Below are 20,599 nucleotides of genomic sequence, written 5' to 3'. Positions count from 1 at the left end.
GAAATCTGCCTCAACAGTAAACATCACTATTTATTTGATCCACCCATACTGGTTAAAAGTGGATAAACTGATAACATACGAGACAAATCCTCACCTTTAACAAGATGATATCAATCTCAGAGTACTTCATCCCGTTCACCAGGATTGGAATAAGCCTGTATGTAAACAAAGGTCCAGTTAGACAGTACTGACCGGGTCCGACACAGAATCAGAACCTCTATAGGGAAGGGGAGGTCTAGATCAGACAGTATGAATACTGAAGCTATCACTGTGCATCAAGCTTGAACTTGTCCATCACTTCCAGAGCACCAGCACAAGACAGAGTAAAGTACTGTGGACTAAAGAGATTATACCAAATTCACTAAAGTAAATGTTAGTGATTTTGAATGTAAACAATGGGAGACCCTTTTAATATTTTTGTTGAATTGTTTCTGTGCATGGATGAAAGTTCCCCTACTGCACATGTAGTTAGTACATTGTTTGAAAACCAAGAGTAATAGAAGCCTCTCAGTGTATTCATAAATGTATAAATGTTTGTCAATTGTATAGGTTTTAGTATTATGTAGTCTATTAGTGTTTACAGTTATAGAGCACTTGTTTGTGCTTTACAATGCTTACCTATGCTTTTACACTTTGCTGTGCTTTTACTATGGAACGCTAAGTGGAAAGACAGAGACCTCTGTCGGTCTCTCCTCTTCTAAAAGTTTATCATAGTAAAAGCTACAAAAAAACAGACAGGAGACAAACAGAGACTCACTGCACCAGGTGTCCACTCAGCACCTCCTTGCAGATGGGCTGCTCTGCCAGAGTGAGCCAGAACTCACAGGCCTCCAGAGCCACGTTCTCATCACTGTCTTGGGTCCTCTGCAGCATGTACTGAGGAGAGAACACACAAACAGTCACATTGGGGTTTATTGTATGAATTCCCTGAGGTCGCCTGTATGTTGCTTTGCCGAGTACTAGCTCACCTGTTCAACTCGGCCCCAGTATTTAGTCCCAGACTCACCTGTATGATGCTGTGCATGTGTGGAATAAGTCGGTCTATCCTGACCTCTAGCAGCATCACCAGAGCTCTGCACACATTCTTCCTGACCTCAGAGTCCTCGTCCGCAGCCAGAGCAAACAAGTGCTAAGAGAGAAAGAAAGAAACAGAGGTTATACACAGCGGTCCAGATAAGCTGCATACCTGCCATTTTTATGCATTTAAAAAAATAAATCAGAAATACGCACTAAATTTAAATGGAATGCGTAAAAATACGCATAGCGATTTTGCTGCACAGTTTGTTTGTCTCCCCCTAAAACTTCCACATCTCCCAGAATAAAATATCTTCAGTTACTAGGAAACTGTACAGAAGAAAAAGCAACCCAAACATTATCCAATCTCTGGCTAGTCCTGTTGTCTTTGCAGCCAATCACAGTAAGAATAAGAAATTTGAAGCTACAGGTTGAAGCATAAACACCCCAGTCCAGATACAAATCCCACTGGAAACACCGTCTGAGGCAACAACTAAAAAAAGATGTGTTTAGAAGTGTTTATTTGTATGGCTTTCTATTGAAGTTGTAAAATGTTCGCTGAGTTTAGGAATTTAAATGTTAAAATGTAAGTAACACAATTAATTTGCAGAGTCAGTGCGATACCTCTGGAGCGCTGGTTATACATTAAACAAACATTTAGAGACCATTAAACTGAACTAACAAGCACATCGGAGATCCCCAGTACAGCCGGAAAAAAATAAAAATAAATTAATATAAATAAATATAAATATCAATACATATTACACACACACACAGTGCCATGAAAAGTATTTGCCCCCTGTCTGATTTTCTGCATTTTCGCATATTTGACACTGAATGTTATCAGATCTTCAACCAAAACCTAATATTAGATAAAAGGGACCCTGAGTGGACAAATAACAGAAAAATTTGATACATATTTCATTTATTTATTAAAGAGTTATATAACACCCAATGCCCCCGTGTGAAAAAGTAATCCCCCCCCGCTTAGACTCAATAACTGGTTATGCCACCTTTAGCAGCAATAACTGCAACCAAACGCTTCCTGTAGTTATTGATTAGTCTCTCACTGCGCCATGGAGGAATTTTGGCCCACTCCTCCATACAGAACTGCTTCAACTCTGACATTTGTGGGTTTGAGCATGAACTACTCATTTCAGGTCCTGCCACAACATCTCAATGAGGTTTAGGTCTGGACTTTGACTAGGCCATTCCAAAACTTTAAATTTCTTGTTCTTCAGCCATTCTGATGTAGACTTGTTTGTGTGTTTCGGATCATTGTCTTGCTGCATGACCCAGCTGTGCTTCAGCTCACAGACGGATGGCCTGACATTCTCCTGTAGAATTCTCCGATACAGAGCAGAATTCAATGTTCCTTCAATGATGGCAAGGCGTCCAGGTTCTGATGCAGCAAAGCATCCCCAAACCATAACACTACCACCACCGTGCTTGACTGTTGGTATGAGGTTCTTACTGTGGAATGCAGTGGTTTTCGCCAGACATAACAGGGCCCATTTCGGCCAAAAAGTTCCACTTTTGACTCATCTGTCCATAGAACATTGTTCCAGAACTCTTGAGGACCATCCAGGTGCTTTTTGGCAAACTTGAGATGAGCATTCATGTTCTTAGTGAGCAATGGTTTCCACCTTGCTACTCTGCCATGAATCTTTTGCCCAGTGTCTTTCTGATGGTGGAGTCATGATGTTGTTCTAGGGTTCTTTGTGACTTCCTGGACGATTTTACGCCTTGCTCTTGGAGAGATTTTGGCAGGACGGCCACTCCTGGGAAGACTCATTACTGTCTCAAACTTTCTCCATTTGTACAATATGACTGACTGTGGTTCAGTGGAGACCCAGAGCCTTAGAAATGGCTTTGTAATCCTTTCCAGACTGATAGGCATCAACAACTTTTTTCCGGAGGTCTTCAGGAATTTATTTTGTTCGTGGCACGATGTGCCTCTAGAACACTGTGTGCTGACAACTTCACTCTGATGGTAAGGGCCAAAGTTAGTCAGATTTATATTGGGCAGGGCTGGCCCAAATCAGGCGTGGTTAACCAAAGTACTCAAACAGCTGACCCTAATTATCCCTTTAAATGGGTTGAGTTAACTAGGGGGGGGAGGGGGGGGGGAATAACTCATACCTGAAGATTGCATGTTTGATTACCTTGCACACCAAACAAATGAAAGAAGTACCAAACTTTCGTGTCATTATATATATATATATATATATATATATATATATATATATTTTTATATATATATATATATATATATATATATATATATATATATATATATATATATATATATATATATATATATATATATATATATATATATATATACACACACACACACACACACACACACACACACACACATACAGACTACCGGTCAAAAGTTTTAGAAACACCTCCATTTTTCCAATTTTTTATTGAAATTTACGCAGTTTAATGTCTCAATGTACTCTGAAATTAAAGCATAGAACAAATAAACAATTGGAGATAAAAAAGAAATCATGGAATCGTTTTGTTTAACAAAATTTAATCTAAATTTTTGACTCAAAGTAGCCACCTTTTGCAGATATAACAGCCGAACACACTCGTGGCATTCTTTCTACAATGGAAATCGAATATTGTTCAGAAAGTTCTTCCCAACACTGTTGCAGAAGTTCCCACAAATTGTAGATTGTTTTGCTTTCACCCTTCTGTCCAGTTCATCCCAAACCAGCTCGATGGGGTTTAAGTCTGGAGACTGTGCTGGCCATTCCATGATTTGAAGCCTACCGTCTTGTTCTTTTCTTCTAAGGTAGTTCTGACATAGCCTGGAGGTATGTTTTGGGTCATTATCGTGCTGTAGGATGAACCCCTGACCAACTAGGCGTATACCAGAGGGTATTGCATGGCGCTGCAAAATGCTGTGGTAGCAGTTTTGGTTCAGGGTGCCACTCACTCTGTGCAAGTCGCCAACTCTGGATCCAGCAAAAGAGCCCCAGACCATCACGCTTCCTCCTCCATGTTTGACAGTTGGTGTCACACACTGAGGAACCATCTTTTCGCCTACTTGACGGCGTACAAAAACCCTGCGTGATGAACCGAAGATTTCAAATTTTGATTCATCGGTCCATAAGACCTTCTTCCAGTCTTCAGTAGTCCACTGGCGGTGCTTCATGGCCCAGGCAAGCCTCTTTCTTATTTTGCCATCTTAGCAATGGCTTTCTTACTGCCACTCAACCTGTCAAACCTGCAGCTCGAAGTCTTCTCTTCACAGCTGAAACTGAGACTTGCTTACTTCGACCAGTGTTAAGTTGTGCTTGAAGCTGTTGTCCTGAGCCACATATCACGCAAGCTGTTGACTCTCAGAAACTTGTCTTCTGATTCTGTTGTGGCTTTGGGTCTGCCAGACCTCTTCCTGTCAGTTTCCTCCAGTTTCCAAGTGCCTTTTGATGGTGTAGGAAACTGTACTCACTGACACCTTGGCTTTCTTTGCAATTTCTCTAAAGGAAAGACCTACACTTAAGGGTTATAATGGTCTGTCTGTCTGTCTTCCTTTGTTAATTGCCTTTTTCTCGCCATTATGAGAGCAATATACTACTTCCTGCAGTACAATACTGTCCAAATAATGCTTAAGAGGATGTAGTAACACAGTCTGTTCCAACACTGCTTTTATACAGACAGAGGGTTTGTAAGTAATCAACAAAAGTTGGGACACCTGTAGGAATTGTTAGCATCAACTTTCAAGGCTTAATTTACTTCCATTGCTGCAGAACAGCTGTAAGTTGTTAACCCATTACTTGTTCCCTGAAAAAGGCCTTTTTGTATAACTCTGAAATGTACATTATTTTTCAGTTTTTGGTAACTTAAACTTTTTTTTTTTTAACCTCTGGCAGTTTACCGCTTACCTTTGTACCATTTCAGGTTATTCACTGGACTTGAACTGCTTAAATTTCAATAAAAACTGGAAAAATGGGGGTGTTCTAAAACTTTTCACCGGTAGTGTGTATATATATATATATATATATATATATATATATATATATATATATATATATATATAAAAACACACAAACTGTCAGCAAATATTTAAATTTGCAGTTCAAAGTTGAAGGCGTTGTTTTGCAAGTGCTTTCATTAGTGTGAAAATCCAAAAACATGCAGCAATTAAAGTAGGGGTGTAACGATTCACTGCATTGATGAATTGATACATTCTTTACAAACAAGATGTAGCGAATTGTAATAGAGGTTTATATCGTGATACAAGACCAAAAACATACCAGCATAGCTCATTGTAGTTCACCAAGTGGTTCTTGAATGAAGCAGTGTATTTTATAGGTGGTATGAATACAACCTTAATTCATTAAATAGATCTTTTAACATGAGTCCATCATTAATTGAACATTTGATCTTATTATGCATCAGAAATAGCCCATGAGGACCATCACATATTGTGATAAATATATCATGACCTGCATATCATGATATCCGTGTAACGTGGCTCCCCTGACTGCATGCACCCCACTATACAAAAGCACCACAGCCTGACTCACCTCAATAAACGTGTCAATGTTGTCCATCAGAGCTTGTGCTCTGCCAATGATGAACTGGTTCACACAGGCGATGGCATGAGATCTGAAAGTGCAAGGATGACAGAGAGTAAGAGAGAGACAGCATTCATTCAAAAGCTAGAGCCAAGAAAGAATATTTCATAGTGTCTCATTTAAAGTAAAGCCCAAAAAAGGATCAGAAACAGGAGTGCATGGGTGTTGTTCTGACCGGATCTTGGGGCTGCAGTGCTTGAAGAACTGCAGGAATTTGGGGATCATGATGTTCAGAGGTCTGTTGAGCGCTTCGCTGTCCAGGAGTTCAGAGGAGTCTTCACAGATCTTCTGCAGGGCTCCAAATGATCCCTATTTAAAAAAAAATGTGTCCGTTTTTCAACACGTCTTCACACATAAAACACACACGACACTCAGATTGGAGCCTATGGAAATACCCATCTACTCACAGAAGTACAATATCACACACATGCATGTAACATGGAATCAATATCAATTCTAGGATAACCAATTCATTCCATTTGCCTTTGTCTTGATTTAAATTTAACTAGCCGTGAACTAGCCAAACCAAACTATTGGGATTATTTTCTAAAACAACTCTAATTTATTAAAGAAATAAAAAAATAAATAATAACTCAAGTTACAGAATTAGCAAAGGAGGGGTTGGTGAATTTGTAATGTGGCTACAAGTTCAGCAAGTACAGGGGAGTACATAAGACTCCCACTGCATAGCAGTTTGATCCACTCCTGGTTTTGCGGAGTTTAATTAGACACACCTGAGCATGTTACCGATGTTCTGTGGCTAATCAAGCTCGTAGTAAAACCTAGAATGTGTGAAACTGCTATGCAATAGGAGTCTTGTACCTCCTTTCCACTGTACAACCGATCCAGCCCGGCACGGCTCAGGAGTCTGGTTGTGTTTCCACTGCAGAGCCAGAGCTGTGCAGCTGACGCCACACGCAATGAACGTGTCGAGTCATGCAGATCATGCCGTGTGGAGAGGCACTGTGAGTCGAGAATGGCAGATACAGAAGTTATGCTTGTGTTTTCCTTCATTCTCAGTCTTTACATATCCAGAATTATTTTTATTTTCTGAAAGCGTACAAAGCATGTATGGGTGGAGGGGGCTGCTCAAGGACAGTTTACACTTTGATAAAACTCAAATTACATAGCTTGAAATAATCACATGCCTTCCTCCAAAAGTACTGTACGAAATTGGATTTGAACACTCTACATATTTCTTGCTAAGTATTTGTAGTTACCAAAATATTACGCCTTGAACTAACTAGTCTAAGAAGAATACAATCCCGGTTGCACCAATATGTACTTTTCAGTTTAAACAGTGAACACATGATTTTGTTGGGGGGGGGACTTGTAATAAAATATATCTTAAAATCACTTGAGCTGTCTCTTGGAAGATAATATCAGGGTTCTCCCCAGGCCTTTTCAGCCTGGCGAAGTGGCTGTCGCCAACTGGCTAAAAAAACCTGATCCGCCCGTCTCGCAGGTGCTACTATGCTTTTAACAATAAGGATTGACTGCGCTTCTAGCAGACTAGACCACTTGCACGTTGCTGAGTGAAAAACAAAAAAAAGAATCTTGGAACCACATGACAGCTGTCTTACGTCTTGACACATTTAACCAATCAGAGAATTGAAGGGGCGGGTTTTCTGTGTTAGCTGTTCAGTGTGTTGATATTGTAGCGCGGGGGCAGCTGATTTGCAAGACAATGTGGGAATGGACCCGATTATGGACTGTAGAAGAGTACTCTGTAAATAATGTGTGTTTGTAAACTGTGTTATTCTTGTTCAGATCTGTTAGCATTCTCTGTGTGTTTTGGTGCTTGTGCGAGATATAATGTGATAAATTATTATTATTTATTTCTTAGCAGACGCCCTTATCCAGGGCGACTTACAATTGTTAGAAGATATGACATTATTTTTACATACAATTACCCATTTATACAGTTGGGTTTTTACTGGAGCAATCTAGGTAAAGTACCTTGCTCAAGGGTACAGCAGCAGTGTCCCCCACAAGGGATTGAACCCACGACCCTCCGGTCAGGAGTCCAGAGCCCTAACCACTACTCCACACTGCTGCAGACAGACTTTTAAAAGAAAGCAAAACGTTTGATTTGGTGTACATATATTAACAGTTTTAAACAAAATTAATAAAAAAGGATGGGGGGCGTGAAGGTTACAATTAGGTTTTATAAAAAAATATTTATAATGTTTCGCTCCTCAGTTTTGTCTTTTGCCAGTGTCTTCAGTTCTGTCAAAAGAGTTTGATTTTCCCGCTGGCATTTATCGTACCTGCAGCCGTGATGTAACAACGGACCGCCCACTGACTTTACCCTGCCGCGTTTGGTGTGAACAGTACTGCAGCGCGGCGCGCAAGCAGGTGGCATGCTCGCCGCGTCCGGTGTAAACGCCCCTTAAGCACTTCGAGAAGCTAAAATGTTAGACTGCTAAAAAAAAGATTTTTTTCAAGAATAGTGAGAATGAATGCAGGGTTTTCATAATAAGCCGGCGATCGGCGCAATCCACCGCCTAATACTATAATTGCGCTGGCTACTTTATTAAATATTAAGATTTTCAGGTATTATCATTCAGTCCATTTTGTCGTATTAATGTACTGTAAGTTGATACAGTACATAGCTATACAAATGCACCAAGAAAAAAAAAAAAGCATATTCCTTTTGTTATGAGATCGTAAAAATATATGTACCCAGGAGCTTGTGAGATATTGGGGGTTCATGTATGAGGCTGTAGGCCTTTAAGAAGAAAGGCGTGATGGGATATCAGCAGAACACTTGTCAGATGATATACAATTACAAATGCTTAAGTGCAGAGGTGCTGGATTATTACAGTCTGGTTTCATGCAACAGTTATGATGGTGACCAAACATGTGTGAGTACTGTTGTGTTAAATGGTTAAAATGAACAGCTGCTTTAAAAAAATATAGAACAGCAAAAAACAAAAATAGACATGCAGTAACATGTGAAAAGGTTACAGTTTTTTGTTTTTTTTTTGCTTTTTGTCTGAACTCAAACCTATGTTATCTTTCTCCAGTCAAATCGTAGAGTGCCTAAATAAGCATGGCAATTTACCATAATAAAAAATTGAAAATGTATAATATAAAAAACAGCAACCAGTTTACCGCTTTGGAAATCCATGAGCCAATTAAGTCACAGATTATGATCCTCTTGAGGGCCATAGACAAAACAATATTATCAAATTTGGAACCAGTGCTCAAATGCTGCAATCCCTGTGTGTTCGTGTACAATACAGGATACAATAAACCAGTCAAATGTGGCTATTTTCACACTCACTATGGTGTGGAATAACATTTTGAAAACTTAAGGCCTGTTTCTGAGGTTAGCATTTTTTATGTGTGCTTTTTTGGGGCAGGAAGTCTTGAAAATAAGTATAGTGTGTATGTTTGCTGTAATTTTGGACGCACCCTTAACTGAATACAACTGAAATGCAACGAAGGGCTGCACTTCTCTCCTCTGACTCGCTGCACGCCATATTCGGCTTTCTCGAGTGTACCGATTAAAGCAAAGCAGATTAACCCTGCCCCTGGCAGATGTATTGGGAGGCCAGAGTTTTACGCTTTGGTTCTCACTCAGCTTGACAAACAGCCAGTGGAAAACCACCCATACCATGAGGGTCTGGGGCCCTCCTGGCTCGGATGTGCCAGTGGAAAGGGTATTTTTTCCATCCCTGGAGTATTGTACCGTACCCATCATGACAGATTAGGGCACGGAAATACAATGAACGTTAGACACCGTATTACCCACCTCGCAGGTGTTGTAGTCCTCAGAGTTGAGGAGGTTGCAGAGCTGAGGCAGCAGTTCAGGCCAGGTCTGCAGCTCTCCCTTCGAAGCGATGGTCGTGATGAGGATCCCTACAAACAGAGAAGGTGAGGAGGGTAGAACAGTGATGGTAAAGCAGGGTTAGAAACAATAGTGATACTAGTAGTAGGGCAGCAGTTTAGAGTAGTGGTCAGGGCTCTGGAATCTTGACCAGAGGGTTGTCGGTTCAATCCCAGGTGGGGGACACTGCTGCTGTACCCTTGAGCAAGGTACTTTACCTAGATTGCTCCAGTAAAATTAAAAAAAAAAAAACTGTATAAATGGGTAACAATGTAAAAATAATGTGATATCTTGTAAGTTGCCCTGGATAAGGGCATCTGCGAATCAATCAATCAATCAAATTAATTAATTAATTAATACATACTAGTCCATCGGGCTAGTACCTTTTGAAACTTGTTAGTCCCGATGTAAACTTAAGTCATTATGTGAAGTGCCTAAGTTGGAATCAACAGTTGGGGTCCCTAAAAATAGGCATACATTTTAAATTTTCCTAAAAAATAACTTAGTAATTTACTTATTTTGTTTGTTTTAACAAAGGCACCTTAGTAAATGCTCCTACGGATTGATCAATCAGCTGTTTGCTCCCCATCACTGAGCGATTACTGAACGACTACTGTACTGTGTGCTGAGAAACTGACACCGACAGCACCAGACGGGATGACAGAGGAGAAAAATTCTCAGCCGTGTCACCTTGCCGACCATGAAGCTCAGTTTGTGGAGTTGGGTGTTACAGCCTTGAGTGATTAAATAACTATGAATTACTACCTACAATTAATGTACTCACGTACACATGCGTGCGGTCTTCACTAAAGTCCTTTTTTTTTTTTTTTTTTTTTTTTTTTTTTAATTAGCAGAGAGAGAAAACTGCTTCAGCAAGTACAGTAGAATCTGCCAGAACTGACAGATGCTGAATCTACTAGGTTGGATACCAAAGAGAGCATAACAAATACAAAAGAAACAAGGGAAATGAAGATATTTTCAAGAAAGCTGGGAGACATTGTATAAATGGATTTTAATATGTGAAGGATCGCCTTCCGGTTTGACAGAGCCGCCAGTGAATGTTTTACTTTTTAAACGCTGCAATAACTGTTCTGATTGTGAAGCACCCACACTAATTTGACAGAACAGGTGATTTATTTGCACTATGAGGGACCTTATTATTCCCCATTGGTGTTTGAGCCCCGGAGCACTCATGGAATTGCACCTATTATCAGCGATTAAAGCCTGGTTTTCAAATGAACGGACTATCATTCAGCTTCCAATCACTTAAAGTATGCCGACGATCAGCATTCCCTCTGGCAACAACCTTCACACTTTGCAAGTTACTATCATAAATATCAACCTCAAATCAAGACTCCAAAATCGAGGTAAACATATCATTTTGAAAGCATTCTTGCAAAGCGTTAACACAAGAACATTCACGTCTGTCAACTCTTGCAGCTGATTCGCCAATTTCGTGCTGCGTAGACCTGCCTATAAGCTCCAAGTCCGCATGAACGTAATCTGCAGGGCAACATCACTGCATGATTCTAGTGAAAACACCAACGATGCTGCTGTTGCTAGCCAAGAATGTTTTAAAAGTGTTGCTATCCACCCAAACCATTTACCTGCCATGAACAATCTCTTCAACGTTAGTTTATTATTGATCAAAGATTAGTTCAGAGATTGTAGATCCTACCAAAGTTTTCGTTACACTGTGCTGTATGTGCTCCGTGCGCTGCCATTGCTGGCAGTGTCACGTGAGCTGTTCAGTGTGTTGATATTGTAACGCAGGGGCAGCTGATTTGTAAGACAATGTGGGAATGGACCCGATTATGGACTGTAGAAAAGTACTCTGTAAATAATGTGTGCTTGTAAACTGTGTTATTCTTGTTCAGATCCGTTAGCGTTCTCTGTGTGTTTTGGTGCTTGTGTGAGAGCTGAGAGACTGCTGTGTGTGTGAGCGTCACTGAGGGGGGTGGGAGCAGGTCTGACACGACCAGTCAGAGAGGGAGTATTAATACCCTGTATCTTCTTAAACAAGGGATTTAGGGGAGCTCCCTAATAAAAGCTGAATCTCAAAACAATATTAATACAATACAGTAATTGTTACAGCTCTGTATAATGGTATTTAAAACAGGATTAATGTATCCGTCTTTTTACATACCCACCCTTACTCTGGTCCCATCGCAACGGATTACTGTATTTACATAAATTCTGATATTTCAGTTAGGCCATACTTTTAATGTGATCATGCGAAAACTGAAAAACTAGTAATAGCTAATAAATAATAATTGTTAGCCTATGTGGGATGATTATGTGGTTAATGGAGTGAGGTAACCAGTGGTGTACCACAGGGATCAGTATTAGGTCCTCTGCTATTCCTAATCTACATTAATGATTTAGACTCCGATATAGTAAGCAAACTCGTTAAATTTGCAGACGACACAAAAATAGGAGGAGTGGCAGACACTGTTGAAGCAGCAAAGGTCATTCAAAATGATCTAGACAGTATTCAAAATTGGGCAGACACATAGCAAATGAAATTTAATAGAGAAAAGTGTAAAGTATTGCATGCGGGCAATAAAAATGTGCATTATTAATATCATATGGGAGATAGTGAAATTGAAGAAGGGAACTATGAAAAAGACCTAGGAGTTTATGTTGACTCAGAAATGTCTTCATCTAGACAATGTGGGGAAGCTATAAAAAAGGCTAACAAGATGCTTGGATATATTGTGAGAAGTGTTGAATTTAAATCAAGGGAAGTAATGTTAAAACTCTACAATGCATTAGTAAGACCAAACCTAGAATATTGTGTTCAGTACTGGTCACCTCGTTACAAAAAGGATATTGCTGCTCTAGAAAGAGTGCAAAGAAGAGCAACCAGAATTATCCCGGGTTTAAAAGGCATGTAGTATGCAGACAGGCTAAAATAATTGAATCTATTCAGTCTTGAACAAAGAAGACTATGCGGCGATCCGATTCAAACATTCAAAATCCTAAAAGGTATAGACAATGTCAACCCGGGGGACTTCTTTGACTTGAAAAAAGAAAAAAGGACCAGGGGTCATAAATGGAGATTAGATAAAGGGGCATTCAGAACAGAAGATAGGAGGCACTTTTTTACACAGAGAATTGTGAGGGTCTGGAAGCAACTCCCCAGTAATGTTGTTGAAGCTGACACCCTGGGATCCTTCAAGAAGCTGCTTGATGAGATTCTGGGATCAATAAGCTACTAACAACCAAACGAGCAAGATGGGCTGAATGGCCTCCTCTCGTTTGTAAACTTTCTTATGTTCTTAAGTTATATCATCCGAATATGTAATATCCAACTAATAACTTCTATTGGATTTCTATCCTTTTTAGTCAGAACTTAAAGTTAAGTTTCTCAGGATGGTTAAAGGCAGTGGAGATGCCAGGGTTTTACACAATAGTATAAAGCAATGATATACAGACCACCAGTTAAGCATGCAGTCTATATCTATGATGTAGTTATGATAGGATCCCAGACAGGCGTCACAAAGGTAAATATGCTTATATATAAATGTTATATTTATTATACACAAAAGGATGATTGAGAATCAGAGGCAGAACCAAAATAAATGTCTTGTATGTTTAAATGTAAAGCAAATTCTAAAAGTGTTGAGATACTTGTTTTGGAATATTGTTTCAAAATTGTATAATGCAACAAAAACACATTAAAACAGTTGATGCGTGGCCTACAGTTTCTCACTGATAATTTACCCTCTCATTAAAAAGCTACAGACAGCGAGTCCCAAACGTTAAACATGTTACTGCTGTTTATAGGTAAGAACTCAATGAAAATATTGTCTTATTAAAATAATAAAGTATTGCATGTATAAAGCGCCTTTCAAGAGATCAAGGCGCTGTACAACAGTAGCAATACAACAAACCAAGAAAAACAAATAAAATCAACACCAATACATAAAAAAGAGAATTTAAAAAGCTTTAGTATAGAAGTACATCTTCAGGCAATATTTAAAAACATCAAGAGAAGCAACACATTAGGATATCGTTCATTATGGTAATTGTTTACTTGTTTAAAAAGTGACCTATTTTTTGACCTCATTGGTACAACTGGCCCCCTTTGCTAATGGCATCTTCAGTTGTTTTTTTTGTTGTGGGGGAGGGGGTCGCAACCCGATATAAATCTACACATTTTTGTAAAATGACCTTACACTTACTTAAAAGATGCAACGTGTTTCAGTAAATTCAAAACGCCCAATAAACTTTGCATCCCGTGCAGAGGGAGAACATCATTAAGTGAGGTTGGCATTGCAGGGGAGATGAAGGGAGGTTTCAGTTCCGAGTGACTGTTTTGTAAGCATTATGAATGCTCATTCACCACTGCTACACCCCGTTAGAAAATGTACTTATTTATTTCTTACCTGCATTTTTTTAACGCAACACTGAACATGAGTGTGTATGTGTACATTTGTTTTAAAAGTACTCACCCACAGGACTACTGAGACAGACATCAACTAGTCCTCATCAGATTTAACTAGCTTCAGGCGAGCGCGAGTTTCTAACCCTGTAAAGCACAGGTAGATCCCTGGGTTCCAGAAACAGAGCACTTGCTGTTTTCTAAACAGCCATTTAAAAATGTGTGGCTGACAGAAAGCACAGAAACAGAGCTTTCTTTAACCTAAAGTTTTATAAGAACAAAGTGTTTTTTAAAACTGCACACTTAAGACCTGTGTAGCTAACAGAAGTGCCTAACGGCTAAGATTTACATTATTATATTGTTAGCTACAATTACTTTAAGGGTACCTTTTATAACAAACACACACTATGAACTCAACAATAAAGCAAACAAACGCAAGTGTTTCTGAAATGAGCAGGCGAGGGGAGGTAAGGGAGAGAGAGAGAGCGAGAGAGAGAGAGAGAGAGAGAGAAGCAGGCAGGCAGTCTTACCGATAGTGGCTCTGATGAGCGGAGAGGAGTCCCCGATGTTGTTCAGGCACTCCTGTTTGATGAAGTCAGCTACAGCAGGAGGGAAGTTCTGGTAGTGTGCCTTCACATTGTTCTTCAGGATCAGACCGCTGAGGGAGCGCGTGGGCTCGTCTGCGGGGCAAACACAGCTACGGTAAACTAAACACTTAATGACTGTGCCAAACACACAAAAAGGTGATCTATAAAAGATGGGGACAACAGAAAATAAAGCCAATACCAAGTGATTTAACCACTCCCCTATTCCCATTTTAGCAAGTGTACTCAAATAAACTGGTCAAGTTAAAAAAATGTTTATTGAGCTTGTAAAAGACTAGTAGTTTGTAGTATACTGTTTAGCACATCAAATATAACTCCACCCTCTGGATCAGACAGTATGAATACATTGAACATCACTGCACAATCAAATGTCACGCTATCCATCACTTCCAGAGAAAACTATAAACATGTTACGATGGTGAACGACATGGTCAAAACTGTCAGTTTATATCCTATATGTTTCATAACATACAAGAATTAAAACAGTGACTTCGACTTTCATCTGAAACAAACTATCGGATAAAAGTAATCCAATACAAAACGATACATTTTCGGATGACTATCACTTGAATCTACTACATGCAGTGGTGAAATCAATACATTAGGAAAAATGCAGTGAACTTACCTTCAGATTTGAGTCTGGTCAGCACAAAGATCAAGTAGTTGTTGAAATCTGGGTACTGGTTCAGCTGTTCCAATTTCTGCACAAGCAGGTTAAGGATGTAAACACACATCTACATACACTCAGCTCTTTTTAGTCTAAAACGGGTGGGATTTTTCTGCCTGGATCTTATCAGACAAGAATATAAATAAACACTTAATGAATGAAAACTTGTTAAAAACCAAATTCAATGCTGCAGATGCAAACAAATGTGCATAAAATAAATGTAAGGCCACAACTCTCCTAAATTGATCTATGCAGTGTAAATAAACTACATTCAAAATGTGTGCCCCCCCCCCCCCCCCCCCCCAAAAAAAAATTTTGCATAATTTTAGGGTACAACAAACTTTATTTCTATGACCTTATCCCATTTCTAATGCATTTCCTTCACTTGTTACTGTGCTTTTGAACTGACCAAATACCCTTATACTGGGATAGACGGTATCAACACCAGGGCCTCTGCATTGAATAACAATCAGGAAAGGAAAAGTTAATCTTGTCCATTCGAGTCCTATTCTTTCTGACATGAATAGCAAATCCCCAGCTATTATACCCTAACACCAGCTTAGTATCTGAAGCACACGAAGGAGAGATTGCTAATAACTGGGCTGCACTGCAATGTACTATTTGTTAGTGATGTAAATCGAAGCCCGACGTGGACATAGATTATTGTGCAAATTCTAATGACAATTATCGATCATTATTGAGTTAAAATACTTAATAAAAAAATAATTCCCTCACAGTAACAGTTTAAAGGAACGGGCTCCCAAGTGGTGCATCCGGTAAAGGCGCTCCGTGTGGAGTGCCAGCGACCCCTGTAGTCTGGCTGGGCACCTGCTGGCTGGGCACCTGCGGGCTTGCCTGTAAGCTGCCCGAGAGCTGCGTAGTCCTCCGACGCTGTAGCTCTTGGGTGGCTGCATGGTGAGTACACAATGTGAAAAAAAAGCAGTCGGCTGACGGCACACGCTTCGGAGGACAGCGTGTGTTTGTCTTCGCCCTCCCAAGTCAGCGCAGGGGTGGTAGCGGTGAGCTGAGCCTAAAAATAATTGGCCATTCCAAATTGGGGAGAAAATAAAAAAATAATAATTTAAATATAGCACTCTCCAATTTTTATATTCCTGCCATCACTAGCCTTGTTTCATTTCAATTTCAAAAAGAAAACTGGACAGGATTTATTGACTAACACAGCAGTCAATAACCACTCTGGGCTCTCCTTACTGATTTGTTGATATGGGCATCCGGGGCGGGTTTAGTATCCTAGGAGTTCTCAACTGATATTGTTAAGAGAATGAACATTTTGTGAGTGTCCAAAATGAATACAAAAAATCTACAATAATTACTGCAGCGGAGCGCATACAATAACTTTGCATTCTATTGGTAGCAAACTATTTTGTCCAACCTGCAATGTTTTATTGGATCACATACACCGAGCTACGATCCAGCAGCAAATAGACTGAGACAGCAATCAAAAACGAAAAAGGTTGTATTGCTACAAAACAAAAAGGTAATTTAAAAATAACTTTTTTACAGCGGCACATGACAACGTAGTTATGCTAAGTTATTAGTTTCGCTCAAGACAGATGGCTACAGTTGGGACTGATTTAAAACAAAATATGTATAAAATACATTAACAAAGCAGGTTACTCTTGATCTCTGCATCATCATCCTGTATTTGTTCATAGACGCATAGTCTCAGTAACTTTTAGAAGCAACAACACACAGATTACGTTCTTGACAGTAAGTTAATATATACAAGACACGTTTTTAAATTCATGGAATATTCGATTTCTTTAAAATATTATCATTTTGTTATCGTGGGGTCCAAATCGATAAATAATTTGATTATCGATATCGTTACCACAAGAAAACCACTGTTCTCACATTGAAAACTGAGCAGGTTATTTATGGAAATATATTTACACCCGAAAGTAAATACCAAGGCTGAATTGCATACAAATATTTTGCCATTTTCTTAAAACAAAGTCACATGTATAATCTAATTTTCCTAAAACACCACCAAAATGAATGAAGCTACGTTAGAGAATAAAAAAATTCACACACAGAACAAATGCATTCATTTATAGGAGCAAAGGTGTAGCCTATGTAAGGTGTAAATCAAATTACAAATGCCAATTACACATTTCAGGTATATAAAGGCTTAATTTCTTAGTGTATCCATACTGAGGCAATTGTGGCCAATAGTCATGTGCAAAATTATACAATGGAGCAGAAACTACTTCAGAGTGTATATTTGGGAGCAGAGGAAAACAGGTGTATTGGAGTGGAGAGAGGGGGCAAGAGATGGGGCAGAGACAGCAGACATGAGGAGAGAAGGGTTAGTGGTGGATCAGCCAACACAAGAAGGTCGAGCTGTACACCAGCGAGCCCTTCCTCATTTTGAGAAGAAAATGTTAGACCTGTCGAAGAAGACACTTAAACAAAACAAAAATGTACATATCATTACTTAGACAGGAAGCAAGAGAGAAACATTTATAGAAGTTAGTTTTTAAAAAATAAAAATAAATAAATAAAATACTGTTTGACAATGTGTGAATACTATAAATCACACATTAAATGTCACACACATGCAAAATTCAATCTTTTGATTTGTATAATGTATATTACGTAAACAAACTTTGTATTAAAATCGACTACCAAATTGTTATACGTAGCAATGCTATATGGCGCCGCTGCTGCTGTGTATGGAGCAGGGTATATTATGCCAAAGCACACGGGGGGTGGGGGGGGGGGGGTGAACCTATAGCAGTTGTATTGCTTCAGTAAATATCTACTGAATACAAAGTGTACAAGACAGTGTAAGAGAAGTGCTATGGTAGAATGTTTGAAACATGCAAAATATACAGCAACACTAATAATTTTTATTTCAAAAACTGAACATTGCCACCCCAAGGAGATCGTGTTACCCAGAGGCAAACCTTTAATTTCTTAATCCATGTCGACAGCAGAGTTGTATAGTGTAAGCTGTATTGAAAGAATTGTCTCGAAACCCCTCTGCTGTTTTGTTAAATGCCCAGACGACCAAAAGGAAAATTGAATGCAAACTGTGCAAGTGACTGTGTTTGTTTATATATATAAAAAAATAGTTTATATGCAAGTGCCTTTTCTTTTGCCATTCCCCCCTAAAAATGTTTTAATTCCCCCCCCCCCCCCCCCCATTGGCTGCAGCATAGGGGGGGGAAATACCCCCAGCACACAAATGAAATTCATGCCCTGCTGTATGTATCGCAAGCAGCATCAATTACATGTAAATAAACATGTATTTTAAATTTTAATTATAAAAACATGACATATACACAACGTATTTTTAAACTACATGTGAATGTTTTATTTCATTTATATGGATTTCCTGTAAAATAGGATTTCCAATCAAATATAAACAAGTAGCTATGGTGACATCACCAGTAATTATTCAAATTAGTACCAAAGGTTCCAACCTTCCTACTGTAATGTGTTCCGAACCGTCGAAGGTCAGAATTTACCCTTTGTTGCAGCCCTACAAATCAGTAACTCCAATGAATCAGAAAACTGACACAAGTATACAATAATACACACCTAGGACAATGTAGCCCCCTGTTTGTCATCCCCCAAAAATCCACAAACATACAAACTTTCATGCCTGTTTAGGTGAATGGTATGCCCAGTGCCCCCTGATTCATGACCCCCAATCAGGAAAGGATACTTGCTGGACGGCACGCTGTGTTGCTGTGTTGGGAGACTGGGAATCTTTCAGCAGCTGTAGTACTTGCTGCAGCCCCTGTTCATCCGGCTGCCACTCCATCGTAAAAAAAACACAGCGCCAAACACCACCTAGAATAGAAAGGGATACATTTAATACTACAGATCAGAACTACAGATTCAAGTACTTAAATACACAAAAAACAGTTGCCAAGCGGTACCAAAGTCCTACAAACTGTACTATTTGTTAATGGCATGGTTAATACTGCTTGAAACATTAAACAAATGTTCGAGCAACTTCACTGTATTTATATTGTTAACAAAACAGGTTTGATGGACATTTTACCAACCACCACTAGTAGACGGGACAGACACTATGAGGTTAATTAAGTTTTTTTTTTTTTTTTATTGTTTTACGCAGCTAAACCCACTGCTTGCACGTTTGCAACAACAAAGGCTTGTTTTTAATTTAACTAACTAGACATTCCTTGAACAAAGTATTAAACAAAACCGTGGCTCTATGAAAAAAGAATTATAAATGTAATTAAATTTAAAAACACACACACATATACTAGATGGATATTTTTCACGCATCCATCCACGGTGCTGTAATAGTTCATGTTCACCATGCTTTCTGCACTATTTTTGTTCTCGATCTTCTGCCCCTCTCTCTCCACAGCTACATCAGACGTATTAAATAAACACAAACACTTTGATTGACTTCTGCTGTATACAGTATCCCAAAAACTAGATTGCATTGCACAGCATGTACGTCCGTACCTTCCACCCCTCACCTGGTCTCTCTCCTGTTAGTCAAACCGCCCTAATCCCACATCCCCCCCCCGGATCCACTTTCGCGAAGCTATGCACCGGCGTGTCTCCAGTAATCTCCGCCCGGAACAGGGATACTATCGCCTTGGCTGGGCCCGCTTCACTGCATAATCCACACCCCGGGTTTGTCCCTGCCACTCTACAATTCCCCCTACCCGAATCAGACTGCTCGCACACGTGTCTCAAGTCTACTGGAGTCCCCGGCTCGAACGCCAGCGAGCAGGCCGCAGCGGCCTCTCTACCCACCGACCCCTTCTCTGTTTCTCTTTGAGAATCGGGAAAGAAAGCACCACGTTTTTTTTGTTTGTTTTGTTTTTTTACTAATTGGGGAATATAAATACCCAAAAACTGGCGCTCGTGCCAAAAATGGTAACCAAACTGGAGCCCGATTTAAATGGTCGTGTGTTTAAATTATAAATGCGCGCGTCTTATTCTCACTCGTTCCCTCTGCAAAAAACAAAAAAACAAAAAAAAACCCGTTAGTTCCCATATCCGTTACCTGGAGAAGTCGCTGGCAGTCCCGTGTCCTATCCGCCGCGTACTAATATCCCGTTGACTTGCTTATTTATATTTATATGTGTATATTGTACCCGCTTCTCCTGCTGCTGCTGCTGCTGCTGTTCTTCCTCCTTTCCTCCTCTCGCGGTGCCGCTGCTGCGCCTGCTTCTCTCGCGCTCACGCTCGGAACGTCCAGTCTCGCTCAAAGGAGGCGCTCGCGCTCTCGCTCTGCGCGACCAAGGGCAGAAAAAAACAATCCATCCCATCATTCAATGCGTTAATCAATACAGGCGCCCGCTCAGAGGTGTAGCAGACGGCACAAGAAACAGACTTTTCAACAATTTCTAATTTTGTAACAGATCTTAAGAACCAATCTATGATTATGTGACAGTTGATATATATATATATATATATATATATATATATATATATATATATATATATATATATATATGCGTGTTTATATATTTTTTT

General features: G+C 39.6%; 1 protein-coding gene and 2 non-coding genes across 5 annotated transcripts in view; all 3 read right to left on the bottom strand.

Moving 5' to 3' along the window:
• The window catches only part of LOC117402047 (transportin-2), a 77,581-nt gene extending 57,228 nt beyond the window's left edge, over positions 1 to 20,353 (bottom strand). For 2 of the 3 annotated variants that reach the window (XM_059008339.1, XM_059008341.1), the window contains exons 1-10: positions 20,127 to 20,353; positions 18,801 to 18,928; positions 15,065 to 15,140; positions 14,365 to 14,514; positions 9,373 to 9,479; positions 5,788 to 5,921; positions 5,562 to 5,643; positions 1,007 to 1,129; positions 758 to 876; positions 95 to 155 (exon numbers count right to left, since the gene is read on the bottom strand). In XM_059008339.1, coding sequence (XP_058864322.1) covers positions 95 to 155; positions 758 to 876; positions 1,007 to 1,129; positions 5,562 to 5,643; positions 5,788 to 5,921; positions 9,373 to 9,479; positions 14,365 to 14,514; positions 15,065 to 15,140; positions 18,801 to 18,899 — 951 coding nt within the window. In that variant the 5' untranslated portion in view covers positions 18,900 to 18,928; positions 20,127 to 20,353. The remainder of the gene's footprint in view (positions 1 to 94; positions 156 to 757; positions 877 to 1,006; positions 1,130 to 5,561; positions 5,644 to 5,787; positions 5,922 to 9,372; positions 9,480 to 14,364; positions 14,515 to 15,064; positions 15,141 to 18,800; positions 18,929 to 20,126) is intronic. The other variant, XM_059008340.1, reaches the window with a different exon arrangement.
• LOC131706725 (small nucleolar RNA SNORD41) lies at positions 236 to 304 on the bottom strand. The gene has a single exon (XR_009310764.1). It is a non-coding gene; the product is annotated as a small nucleolar RNA SNORD41 (small nucleolar RNA).
• Positions 14,763 to 14,832, bottom strand: LOC117966888 (small nucleolar RNA SNORD41). Its single transcript, XR_004661818.1, has one exon. It is a non-coding gene; the product is annotated as a small nucleolar RNA SNORD41 (small nucleolar RNA).
• Positions 20,354 to 20,599: the final 246 nt, after the last annotated feature.

The sequence above is a fragment of the Acipenser ruthenus genome, chromosome 36, assembly GCF_902713425.1.
Source record: "Acipenser ruthenus chromosome 36, fAciRut3.2 maternal haplotype, whole genome shotgun sequence".
In the NCBI taxonomy this organism is placed as follows: Eukaryota; Metazoa; Chordata; class Actinopteri; order Acipenseriformes; family Acipenseridae; genus Acipenser; species Acipenser ruthenus.
Note: the sequence above shows the minus strand (reverse complement) of the source record. Positions and strands in the feature narration are given on the sequence as shown.